Source organism: Pithys albifrons, chromosome 6 (assembly GCF_047495875.1).
Source record: "Pithys albifrons albifrons isolate INPA30051 chromosome 6, PitAlb_v1, whole genome shotgun sequence".
Lineage (NCBI taxonomy): Eukaryota > Metazoa > Chordata > Aves > Passeriformes > Thamnophilidae > Pithys > Pithys albifrons.
Genome location: NC_092463.1, coordinates 50,311,288 through 50,324,706, shown reverse-complemented (window position 1 = coordinate 50,324,706; position 13,419 = coordinate 50,311,288). Strand labels below are relative to the sequence as shown.

General features: G+C 38.1%; 1 protein-coding gene across 2 annotated transcripts in view; it reads left to right on the top strand.

The window, feature by feature from the left end:
* PTPRJ (protein tyrosine phosphatase receptor type J) overlaps positions 1-13,156 on the top strand; it is a 72,396-nt gene extending 59,240 nt beyond the window's left edge. For both annotated transcript variants that reach the window (XM_071558838.1, XM_071558837.1), the window contains exons 13-24: positions 1,789-1,999; positions 2,164-2,279; positions 2,850-2,937; positions 4,186-4,227; positions 5,149-5,236; positions 6,351-6,441; positions 7,210-7,283; positions 7,429-7,563; positions 7,962-8,081; positions 8,459-8,619; positions 9,105-9,240; positions 9,939-13,156. In XM_071558838.1, the coding sequence (XP_071414939.1) occupies positions 1,789-1,999; positions 2,164-2,279; positions 2,850-2,937; positions 4,186-4,227; positions 5,149-5,236; positions 6,351-6,441; positions 7,210-7,283; positions 7,429-7,563; positions 7,962-8,081; positions 8,459-8,619; positions 9,105-9,240; positions 9,939-10,097 (1,421 nt within the window). In that variant the 3' untranslated portion in view covers positions 10,098-13,156. The remainder of the gene's footprint in view (positions 1-1,788; positions 2,000-2,163; positions 2,280-2,849; positions 2,938-4,185; positions 4,228-5,148; positions 5,237-6,350; positions 6,442-7,209; positions 7,284-7,428; positions 7,564-7,961; positions 8,082-8,458; positions 8,620-9,104; positions 9,241-9,938) is intronic.
* The last annotated feature ends 263 nt before the right edge of the window (positions 13,157-13,419 follow it).

Below are 13,419 nucleotides of genomic sequence, written 5' to 3'. Positions count from 1 at the left end.
TAGAGAGTCAAACTCCTCTCTTTAAAACATCAAAACTGAGAAATGCCTGTAATTGATGAATGTCTAGTGATAAATCATTAAATTAGGGAACTTACCTTTGCAGCATAGGTTCCAGTTGAACAACTTTTCATTTCTGCCGGTGCACTGAAGGAATAAAGCACCTGATGGAGATAGTTTCGGCCAAGTGGGATTTGACAGACGTGTTTATCCTTAGTCCTAACACTGGAAATTAGTCTTGCCAAATTTTGACCATAGGTCTTTCTCCTGTGGTTTTTCATAAAATAAATGTCCAAGAAATGTTTGTGTCTATGTATGTGTGCGTGTATATATTATGTAAATAGGAATTTTTTACATTGATGTTATATGTATATATATTAAATCAATGCAGAAAATTACTATTTTTCACACACCTACTCAGCTGCCCCAGGGTTGCTGGTGTGAATGCCAGTCTCTTGCATGCAGCTCTGCTTGTACTTTCAGTCAATCCTGGTTAGTCATGATGAGATTTGGTCATTCTTCATTTATTGTAAGGTATTTGAGAAGAAGAGAAATAAGGGACTAAGATTGCCCACGTTTATAGTGTAGAGTTAGTACTTTGGTAAGAGCAGAAAACCGCCTTAGAGCCAAATATTGCTTCAGCTGTAAAGTGTTGAATTAGCACAAATATTCTTGAGATGTGTTTCTCTGTTCTACAACAGGCATCATTACTTTTAGTATAGACAGAGGAAACTTTATTCTGTTGTGCAAGGAATGGTGTCTAAGGCTGTTTTAAGATGATATGCAAGACATTCACAAGGAGCTGCATGTATAACCTGGGATGTACATCCTTTTGGAATTGAAACTAGGGACAAGACAGGACACAATATCATGTCTCTGGTAGTGTTGAACACACATTTCTAGGCAACTGAGTTAATTTCAGCCTTAGTTGCTTTTAATGAAGCCAAGCTAGTGGTTTGTAAGAGTTGTCTTGCACCCTGTTCCTGCATAGTTGTGGTTGATGGGAGGTTTGCTACTGGTGGCAGATCAACCCTTGTCTCTACACAACTCTCTAAAACTTAGTAGAGCTTTTCCACTTTCAAATCTCCTGCAAGGCTTCTCATTTTTCAATTCAGTACCATATCTGCTATTAGAAGGCACTTTTAGCTTTGCAAAGGAGGTCAGTAGAGAGCCATGTGTGCAAACTTCGGTCAGATGAGTGCATTCTTTATTTTCCCTCAGCACTGTGAATCAGTTTGCTTGCTTTTGAGTTGTTGAACAACTGGTAGGTTACCTGTGCCTCAGCTGTATAATGCCTCAAGTTTCTAAGTTTCATCTTCTATAACAGATACTCTAAAGTGGTGCTGTTCTGCAAATGGGGCCCTGTTGGTTGCTGCTCACTCCGGCAGCCTGTTTTTAGCCTTCTGAAAGGGAAACCGTTCTGATCACTGTTTTGTACAATGCTTATCTATCTCAAGAAAAGGCAGAAATTAACTCTTTCACCACTTAGGATTTAGCTGTGAGACTTCTTGTAACATAGAACAAGGAACAAGGTCAGGACAAGCTTAGTGTCACCCTGTAACCAAAAGCAGATTAAAATAAATAACGCTGGGGAGTAGTGAGGTAGTGAGTAGATTGCACTGCAGTAGCAGAGATTTGAGATTATCCGTTGCATTTAGCTTTTCATTTCATCCAGTACTTATGGAGTAATGTCAACTGTGGTTAATGTTATCATCTCAGCCATTGTGCCAATTGATATAAAACCCCAGTGAATGATACATTTACTCTATATATCCCCTTTTTTTTGTGAAGGTTATGAGTCTTTGAAGTCTAAATTGAACAACACATACAAAGATTTCAAGAAGAAGAAGACAGCTACCTATGTTACATATGTCATAGAAACAGAAAAGGCAGAATCACCTTCTTTCCATTCTCAGAATGGTAAAAACATCGTTAATGTAGGCAAGGGAAACACAATGTACGGCTACGAAAATGGACCATTGATCCCACTTCTTTCATACAGGTACTTAAATATTCCAAATCACTTTTTCATGTTTTCTGCAGTTGAAATCTAAAAACATAATAAGTTGAAATCTAATGAAAAAATGACAAGTCTTGCTTAAGGCTGTTAAATGTACTTGTAATGTACCTTTATTGTTTTGGTTTTTCCTTCTTTCTTTTCAACAGGGCATGTGTTGCAGGTTTCACTAATATAACCTTTATGGCCGATGTGATTGAGGGGGAAGATAGTTATGTATCATTTTCACCCTGTTCTGAACCGGTTTTACTACCCCAGGATCCAGGTATAGTTAATGTCAAATATGGGACTGGCGTCTTGGCACATACACAGCGTATGGAGATTCCTTAATTATGGCAAGTTTCATATCATCAAAACACCTATTGGTTTCTCTGTAGGAAATGTTTCTAGCTTTGCAGTGACACTGCTCTGTAAATTCATACCTTGCTAGTTCTGTGGGTGATCTGTTTTTTCCAGGTATGACTTCCACTGCCAGAGTAGCCAAAAGCTGTGCTGCTCATGGTGTGCTAAAAGGGATTGAATGGCACAGTGAGACTTTGGTACAGCAAAAGTAGCAAAAAGAAACCAATGTTCTAACAGTTGTGCTAAACTAGAAGCAGGTGTATTGGAATGCAGATACTAATCCTTTGATCCCAATTTTTTATTAATTCATCATCCTCTTTTTATTATTCTTAATGAAGTTTCCATATGGTACTGCCAAAGGACACGGTAAAGACAAGACATTTAGTAGAGCATGCTCTATCACTTGTAAAGTTCTGCTGTAGGGTGTTCATTGAGTTAGATCATTACTGAAGAGGTAAATTAGTAATGAGTAATACTTGTTCTCTTTTATCAGGTGTTATTGCTGGAGTGGTTATTGGATGCCTTTTGGCAATATTTGCTGTAGTCGCTATAGGGGGTTTCATATTCTGGAGAAGGAGAAGGTAACGTGTGTGTTTATCATTGTGTTGGTTGTATTTTTCACTTCTGTATCTTTCTCCTAAAAAGGCCTCTCTCTGTTTTATACACTTCCATCATGATGCTTTAAAGTACATAATATTAAAAATGTTGTTTATATGTTACAGATTAGAATTGAAGTATCAAACCAGTTGTTATATTACTTTGTTTAACCCCATAGTTACAAACTAGTAAGTTCAAAAGAGCTAAACAAAATAAATCTTAATTCATAGAATGAAGTCATAGAATGGCTTGGGTTGGAAGGGACCTCAAAGATCATCTAGTTCCAGTGCCACTGCCATGGGCAGGGACACATTCTACCAGACGAGGTTACTCAAATTGCCATCCAGCCTGGCACTGAACACTGCCAGGGTTGGGGCATCCACAGCTTCTTTGGGTGGTCTGTTCCAGTGCCTCACCATTCAAGCATACTAATCAAGTCATTCAGTTAGACCTGAGCAAACATCACAAATTATTGTGCCAAAAGGCATATGTAACTGTACCTTAGATGGTTTTATTTTTAAATTATCCATTAATATGCTCTTGAATTGCCTGTCACAAGAAACTTCCATTACGGGATTCCCAGAAGCTGATGAGTTGCCTGAGATCTGAGCTGGCTGCTCAGTTTCCAGTCTTTTCCAAATCATCTGGGATGTACGAGTCCACAAAATGCTTTTTCCCGGTTCTGATCATGTAGTACCTTCTCTCTAAACAGTTAACTGTAAGGCTCTTAGTCCAATTTTCTTAGTTTCTTTGATTAACTGCTGCTGTCTTCCAAATTGTGTCCAATAAGTGAGTACAATAATGAGAAGAGCTTCCTTTAAAGCTAGGAACATTTATTTTCATTTAACATTGTCTTTCAGTATGACTGACACATCACTGTTGAACACTTATTGTAGGGATTCTGGTATTAGTAACAGTTCTGAGATGTTGCCTAGTGATGCAGATCCCTCAGATGTACGTAATCCACTAAAATGCGTACTTTATGTTCAGGCTTTATGTTCTGGTTCCAACAGAAAGGAACAGTCCTATTGCACAACATCACCAAATGAAGTATTTTATTCTTACTCCATGTGTAAGGCTTGCCTTAGGAATCTGGGTTTTTTTCACAGAATGAGATGTTTTAAAAGAAATTGTTCTCAACAGGCGCAGGAAATAGCTGTCATCAGAAATGTCGTATGCATTCCATTAAATTGTACTGTGAACCTATTGTGTTGTTTTCTTTCACCTTACAGGGAAGATAAAAGAAATACTGAAGTGTCCTTTTCTCCAATTAAGTAAGTCCATATCCTTTCACATACTGTTTTTGAGAACAAGTGATACTTGCAAAAATTACTCTGAACACAGGTACTTGTCTTCGGTGCAGTTTTGTATAGAATTTTGCAGTACTAATTCCTCATGGAATTCAAAGACTCCAGCTGGCAGACTAGAAATAATCAAATTGATCAAGACTTCCAGAGCCACCACAGGGATTTGAGTGTTCACTTCATGAATCACTATTAGACACATAAATGGTTTTGAAAAACAGAATGTTTGAATGAAACACAGGCTTTATGCACATTGAGATAGCAATCCAAATTGTTGATAAAGGACAAAATATGCACTGTGACCTGATTTTCTTTTCTTTTCTTTATTACTACACTGTTCTGAGCCATTAATTCAGATAGTGTTGTGATTGTAAAAGCTGGCCATGGTGGGGTAACCATAATAAATTGGAAGTCATAGGCAGTGCAGTTGAATCATATTGTTGGTTCTTACATCCATTTTTGTGCTGATGGAAAGGCATGGCCAGAGCATCCCATGAAATTCCACCTGTGTATGCTTTGATAGTTGACATAAAATACACCAGGGAATGGGGCCAATCTGATGGGAGTAAGTGGCTGACTCACACCTTCTGCCAAGTGCCTCTCCTGAAGGATACACTATTCTCTCCTTGGTTTAACAGAGCAGTTATATGTTATGCTTGATACCCCTGTAAATGCACGGTTTTGTTGCTGCAACTAACAGTCATGCTTTCATTCTTAGATTCACATAGTGAAAAATACAAATGCATGTGTCTAATCAACCTTTTTTTCTTTCCCTCTCCTTCCCCTGAAGAGTCAAGAAGTAAGTAAAGCACTTTCTAACACGTTGACTGTATTAATTCGTGGTGTCTTGACATAATACTAGTTGCTGATACATGGCTTTTTTCATTTTAGATCAAAAATTATTAAAGTGGAGAACTTTGAGTCCTACTTTAAGAAGCAGCAAGCTGACTCCAACTGTGGTTTTGCTGAAGAGTATGAGGTATGTGCCCTCAGTGGAGAGAGCTTCATGACAAATATTTTTGGAAAGTCAAATCAGTTTTCCAATTATCATATGCAAGGTTTACTGAAGGGAAAGAGAAGGGTCTGTTATTTTAGAGTACGTATAGCCTTCCCTTCTCTTGTGCAGCTCTAAATTAAGCTGAAGTACATGATAAAAATTTTGTATCCTGAATTATTGTCTCTACCTGTGAGCTTAGAGCATGTCCTGCTGGTCAGAGCTCTCACCAGAGACAGGATCTCCTGAGTCCTTGCCCTAGTTGCACCACAGAGTTAGTCTAGGGGATGCTATTTGAGTTCTGCACTTGAGTTTTCTCATCTTGGGGTTTTTTTAATACACAGCCAGACTTTCGCTGTGTATAGAGGTCTCTTGCTAATATCACTGACTTCTTCAGTGTGTAGGTGTGATTTGCAAACCACACCTGTGAATAGCTCAAAGGAGCAGTCAGACAAACAGCAATTATGATTTGCTTTCTGACCATAAATATTTTTCTATTAAATGTGCTAAAGCTCAATTGTTACAAGGTATAAAGAACAGAAAGGAAGAATCAGAAAGGATTTTGTGTTATCATGTCTGCTGTTAAAAAAATCTAGTTTTTTTTCCTCATCTTGAAGTTTTTTAATTGACTTTATTCTTCAAATTCTGTCTCTGTGATTGTACGTGACAGGCTAGTGCTCCACCTTGCCTTCCTCTCAGATTTTGCTTCCTGCAGTCTGTTCATGATGTGTTTGCTCCCTTTCTCCTTGTAATGTCTGTAAAGCTTATGCAAAGTAGTTCAGTGCCTTGGGGCCTGAACTAGTGTGCCATTGATATCAGTGTTGTGTTTTGGCAAAACTGTTTCCAGACTTTAAGGTCCATCTCTGTTTTTTAAACACACTACAGTTCCTACTTTCTGTATTAATCCCTTCTCTGTCAAGTTTGCCACTGTCACCCTTCCACTCTTTAATAAAATTATTTTTATTGTCATTTATGACAGTTTAACATGCCTGCTTTTACAGCACAGGCCAGAAACGTTCAGAGTATTTGTCTGTTTGTCTCATGTTTCTCTGATTCCGAAACCAGGACCAGGTGCTCATGAATCCTTCTTTTATTACAGGAACTCAAGTCTGTTGGTATTCATCAGCCCAAATTTGCTGCTGAACTACCTGAGAATAGGGTAAAAAATAGATACAACAATGTCTTGCCATGTGAGTTACTCTGTTTGGTTTTGCATCTTCTACTGGTTGAATTTTTAGGTGAAAAACCTTGGAGTTGGCTAATCTGGCTTTAGTAGTACCCAGAGGTTTCAAATGTTGTCCATTTGCAAGCGAATGAATTTTCACTGCTGCTTTCCCAAAATCACTGTATAAGCAAACCTGAAGAAAGCTCCTTTAAATAACTTTTCCTTAATTAAATAACTTTAATTTTCCATTTATGAGAAACTTGTAGTCCAGGTGGAAAACACAAGAGGATAACAGTTGACCACAGACAGATAGATATGCAGAGCTATAAGAAATATTAAGACCTTGCTGACCAGCTTTGCAGATGAACGAGGAGTCTTAAGCCCTGCCAAGCTGCATCCCAGTGCAGCAGAGTGTAAGAAGGAATTGAAAGGTGAACAGTGATGGGTACTTAATGGTGCTTTGGAGGAAAAACATCAGCTGGAGACAAATACCTTTTTTAATCTAGTAATTAAAAGCGTAGTAAATTTTGTGTTGGATTAAAAATGTATAAATAGGCAAAACCATAGCATGTTTAAAACCAAAATAATCTGTGTTGAGTATTCTGAGTGTTTATCCCAGCCACTCATTTTTCTGAAGGCTTTCATTATAAAAATATTGCTGGTTATGATTCCTGAAGTTCTATTCATATTCTTAAAATGCACATTGTTCTAAAACACCTTTTATTTAGAAACCATGCATTAGATAAACTGGAACCTAAAATTCATAATTGTCTATTTTTTTTCCTTTCTACAGATGATATTTCTCGTGTTAAACTTTCAAATCAAAGCTCTGGAACTGGTGATTATATTAATGCAAACTATATGCCTGTAAGTTGCTTCATTAGCTGAAATTCAGTATAATGTGTATTTTTCTGATGTAGGCTTAACAGCTCATAATGATATTTAAAATCAACGTTTATGTCTCACTGATGCACATGTGTGTGTATATATATTTTTTTCTTTCATTTCTTAGGGCTATAACTCAATGAAGGCATTTATTGCTGCACAGGGTCCTTTACCCAATACTGTAGAAGACTTCTGGCAAATGATTTGGGAAAAGAATATCTATTCTATTGTTATGTTGACAAAATGTGTGGAACAAGCTCGGGTATGTTTTTATCAAAACTGAACTGTCTCTTGAAGGCAGCTGGATCTCTTTTAATTTTGTTGTTACCCTCGTAGTTTGGAGACTGACCCCTTTATTTTAACAACTATCCTCTTGGTGGAAGATTATTTTCTAAATTAAATAAGCACAACTTTTTTTTTAGCTTCTTCCCTTTTTTTTAATCTGCTAACTATCAGAATAGATTGCCTCAGGAGGGCTGTCTTTAAAGGTGGGTTCTTCTCACTAAAGAATGATTTTAGTAGAGCTTCTCTTGCCCTGGAGTAGGCCTTGAGAAGAATGATGTTCTTTCTAGCCCTGCTTCAGGTGGTGTGTTATTTGAAACTGAGTCAGTTGCTTTGTTGCTCTGTCTAATATGTCTAATTTTGTCACTCTGTTCTTAGACAAAATGTGAGCAGTACTGGCCAGACAAAGAATCCAAGACCTATGGTGATATTATAGTGACAATAGTCTCAGAAATTGTCCTTCCAGAATGGACAATAAGGGACTTCACTGTAGAAAAGGTAAGTACTGCCTTGGTTGTTTTTTATTAATAGATAAAGTAACCTTGTGCTTGTGCAGATACTTGTAATATCTGCTGGAGTGAACAATTAGCCCCATCAGTAAATACAATACAGCAGATACAAGCTTAGAGTAGAGTCAAAGGAAAAGAAAATTATTTCAAAGTATTCACTATCATAGCAGAAGGAAGAGGGAAACTGAAATATCATTGATCCAAATCACTGCACATTTTGTAACAGGCATCTTTAATGAAGCTGAGCTTGGCCCAGTACATAGGGCAGGAAGCCCTACTGTTGCTTGGCTGAAGCCAGTTCTTATTTGTCTTGTGGGTTTGTTTGGTTTTTTTGTATTGTTTTGGTTTCAATATATATTTCTGTAGTCCGACACACCAGAAAGCCATACGGTGTGCCAGTTCCATTTCACCTCCTGGCCGGATCACGGAGTGCCAGAGACAACAGATCTTCTCATCAACTTCAGACACCTTGTTCATCAGTACAACAGTCAAAATCCAATCGACTCTCCTACTCTGGTGCACTGCAGGTAGGAAGAACGTGTTTCTGTTAAACACACTTTTATCTTGTGGCTTATTTGTGACCAATTTTTTTTTCAATGGGATTAAAACAGGTTTCTTTGCTTATTAAAGGCATGGGCTGTTTACCTTGCAAAATTTAAACCTTTGCCCTGTGCTTCAGAAACTAGCAATGCTATGTACATATCAAAGTAAATGATACAAAATTTCATCAGAATTAGACAGTTTCTCCCAGCCTGGAAAACTTAGCAGGAAAAGTTGTCCTTTCAAGTGGTTTTGAATACCTTGTGTGAGTGCAAGACTGAGAAGCCCACAATCATGTCGCTCCTTCCTCTCAGTGGTGGTAAGAGCCACCTCTCTGGGCTGCCAAGACTTTTATTCCCTGTGCCACTGCAATAACAGGAGGCACTGTACTGTTTTCACTGGCTTTTCATCAGGCCAGCGGTGAGCAGGTGGTTGATAGGAAGCAGTAAGTAGCATCTCTGTGTCATTACAGTGCTGGTGTTGGGAGGACAGGAACGTTCATCGCTATTGACCGCCTGATTCAGCAGATGGAAATGGAGAACACTGTGGATGTGTATGGAGTGGTGTATGATCTCCGCATGCACCGGCCTTTAATGGTGCAGACTGAGGTAAGGCCAAGCAGCATGTTTTTCAAATATGCATAATCCAGGAACTGTGGACTCAAGACGTAGCTCCGAATTACAGAAAGATACTTAAGAAGGTAAAATTGCACTTTATTTACTTCCCTCCTTCCTGCTTCAACTCTTCCCACAGAAGTCATTGCAGCCAGGAGCCATAGTACATCCAAACAATCTCTTTACAGAGTACTTTGTAGGACTGGCATTTGCAGGTGGAAATAATCAAATTCTGAAGCAGACTTTTTTACAGCTTGTTTTACCCATCTGTGTTTTATCCTTTAGCTGTGAGCCAGAATTATCTTGAGTCAAGCAGTCTTGATGTTAGTCTTTTCTTATGTGTTCTGCAGGAATGCAAGTGTTCCTGCTGAAATTATCACTTTGATCCAAAAAGGTGTGTGGACTAATTCAAGCTGATTTGAAAAAGGGTATAAAATGTCTATTATGAAAGTCTTTTAAGAGAGCATTAGGCATGATAGTAAACTTGATCCTAGGTGTTCTTTGGGAATGTTAGTCAGATGACATCATGAGGTCCTTTCCAGCTCTATTTTTTATGAACTTATACACACAAGTTCTGAAACATACTCTGTGTTAACATTCAGTGCAGTGCCAAAACCTTTATTCAGAAGCAGAATTACTTCAAAAATCAGATATTTTCTAGAAATGCATTATCTTTTCTTTTTCTCCCTCAGGACCAGTATGTCTTCCTAAACCAGTGTGTTATGGATATTATTAGATCCCAGAAGAAGAAGAAAACCGATCTTATTTACCAAAATGTGACCGCAATGGAAATCTATGAAAATTTCACACCTGGACCAGACTTTGGGAAGGCCAATGGCTATCACGCATAGCCCAGAAGGAATGGAGTTTCTCCAGGAGGTGTTGCCTGCCTGTAGTAAAGGGAGGTGTTCTACTCACGTTTGCTGGGACTGTGTGCAGTGTCTCATGTCTGGCTTCTCCAGTTCTGTCTGCATTCAAAGAATTGATCTGCAGGAGGAAAAACAATGCTGGCAGGAGCTGCAGATTGATGCTAAAACAAAAACCCAACACAAGCAAAACTATTTAAAGTTAACAGAGGAATCTTGTTTTTTCTTGGGAATTTAACAGTACTGATAGGTGAAATAGCATTTGCAGTATGAACAGTGAACTAGAATTTAAATATTAAAATAATAACACAGGCTTTTTATTACAATTTTATATGTTTTCATTTACAGACACCAGGCTTGTGGGGTGTTTTAATATATTTAATTATAAGTTTCAGGAACATATTTTATCTACTGTATCGGGTTACTTAGTTAATAGATACATGCCTCTGTGATTTTTTTCCTGTGTTCCTTTTTATTTAAAAAAGGAGTACAAACAGCTCCTTCAGATGGACATTTATACTTGGAAATTGTGCCTTTACTGGTTGCTACTCTAGAAAAAAAAACAGCAGAGATTCTATTTTTGTACTGAAACTCTTAATGAGAACACAGATTTTTAAATAAGGCTTATGTCAAACTTAACTGTAGTTGCACTGTTGGCAGGACTCTCCAGAAGTGTGGAGGTGAGCTTTGTTTTTGCATTTCACCACAAATATCCCCTGCCTTAATGTTTCAGTGCCTCTGCCAGAGGAAAAGGAGTGTGGTCTGTCACTCCAAGCTTTAACTATAGTAAAAAAAAAAAAAACAGAGCAAGTGAATCTGTGAACGTGTGTGCAAGGGGGTGTGTGTGGGTGTGTATGAAGGACAGAATAGCTCCTTCCTGTTCCTGGACGATATTCCTGTTTTTATACAATTTATAATGATTTATTTAAAGGTGCAATATATGATTTACTGAATAATGCTCACTCTATTCTAATAGAGTTTTTCTCAGGTTGGTGTCTTTTTATCATTGTTGTTGTTTTTCCTCAAATATATAAATCTGTGAAAATGTTGAAACTAAGGTTCCAAGTGTTCAAGCACTCCCAAACGATTGACTGGCTTTACTGTTTCTACCAAAACACATTGCACAAAAGTCTGCTGTAAAGACAAATTTCTTGGTTGTTTTAGCCATTCAAAACTGAGACACATCTTACCTGCCTGCATCTCATTGATCCAATGTAATTGTTTTGTAATTATTTCCAATATAGTGCTGCTGGTTTTTTAACTGGTCCTTTTGGAAACAGAACAAACAAGCAGAAATACCCCAGCTGCTGATTTCACAAGTCAAGGATCAGATTGGATTTACTTTGCTGGTACATAACTGATAAGACTTAAGAAGGCATTACCAATGAAGGACTTAAGTAGCTTGGGGTTGGGGAGTGGGGGGGTGTTTTTTGGTCGTTGGATCATTGCACTGGTGGCATTGCAGATGAATATGAAGTTTATGAATAATGCTATAGAATAGCTATAAAGCGGTGAAAAAATCTTATGAAGGTTTAATAACCAGAGTCCCTGGAATTCTGCTGCTTTTTTTAGTTTTTTGGGTTCTTTTTTATTTTGTTTTGGCAGATTTGTCAGAAAAAGCTGCAGATGCTAAGAGTGTATGTGGCTTTACAGTGGAACTTGGCAACCTCGCAGGATCCAGTGTCAACTGAAGGAAAATATAAGAATTCCTAGTGCACAGCTGTAACTTTACAAATATCCCAGGGAATTCTTTACAACCTGGTGTCAAACTGTGGTGTGCTATGTGAGCAAAACTGGAGGACAAACCATGGTGCAGTTCAGCTTTTTGTTGTTTGGTTTGTTTTGGTTAACTTGTGTGTTCTTGCAAATATTTTTTTTTCTCTGAGATAATTAAAAGATAATAAAATAACAACCATGAGTTTAATGATCCTGCCCAGCTCCATCCAAACTGGCAGTTCATGAAGTGGATCTCTTACCCACATTCTTCTAAGCTGCTGTCAGATGACAAAGATAAACCACTTGGACCAAACAGAACCATTGCAAAGGAACTGGGAAGAAGGAAAGTCTGCCCCTTACAGTCACATTATTTTTTAACTCTTTTTTAATTAGTGCACATCTGTGCAGAGCACAGAGCCAGTATTCGTTATTCCAGGTCTCCCAAGAACTTGCTGCCTTAGGGTGGTGAATGCTCTCTTGCTTCTGAAGGCCCTTGTTTTGTATAGCCCAGAGGAGGGGGAGATGAGTCTTCCACAGTAGCTTCATTTTGATTCCATAATACTGCATCAGAACATCAGAAAACTAGCTAGAATAATGTGTTTCTGCCTAACTACTGCCCCAGTCCTTATATGGAAAACAGTTGGATCTGTCCCGTTATTTTGGTTTTGGAGGCAGGCATTAAATTCTGACTTGTGGCATCATCTAATGATCACCCATTTTAAACAGAACTGTGTACATATGTTTTTCCAAAACTGACTCATTGTGAGAAGAGAATGAAGTTTGCAGTAAATGACCTGTTGATCCCATATATAGGTGGGAAAAGTTGGTAAGGTTTAAAATGTTGCAAACATAAAGTTGGGCATAGTGTCTCTTTGAATAAGAGACATACCTTATAGGATGTCTCTGCAGGAAGAGAAGGAGTAAAGGTAATGCTCCCCTACCTTGTGGATCTGTAGGGGAAGAATTCCTGGAAGTACTTTCTCCCTGCCCTCTGATGTTCTTTGTGTTACAATTGCTGAGGTCTGTCTCACTGGTTGGTGTCTTCTTTTGCTGTTAGCTATCTAAAGCTATCCACTGAAAGCTCCACTGTGTGACAATTATGTCTCCTGCATTTCTGTTCTACTGTTTTTCCTGTTTCGGGCCTGCTTAAGAAGGGAAAAGTTGATGTGTTTCAAATAAGTGACTGTTGAATATCTTGAAACGATGTACAAATTTTATTGTTTTCATATTTGTTGTACAGGAAATTTCAGCACATTATAATGTTTTTAATGGTTTGATTTGTTTTCAAAGATATAAAAATAACAATTAAAAAGCATCATCCTAGAGCACTTTCTGTCTTATTTTTTCTTTCTTGGAGTTTTCTTTTTGGTTCCTTTTGGATAAAATTAATTTCCTAAAGTTTCATTTAGAAGGGCTTTATAATGGCTAAGGGAAGTGGGCTCCCATCCTCTGGCTGGGGATGGCTGTGTATTGCAGTCATTGGAGCTCCCTGCAAGAGTGTTAATCTGTCATTCAGCCTTGCCTGGCAGGACCTGGGTCTGAAGTTAATGTGTCCTGGCATTTAATGGCTTCTGTAAATGAAGATCTTGAT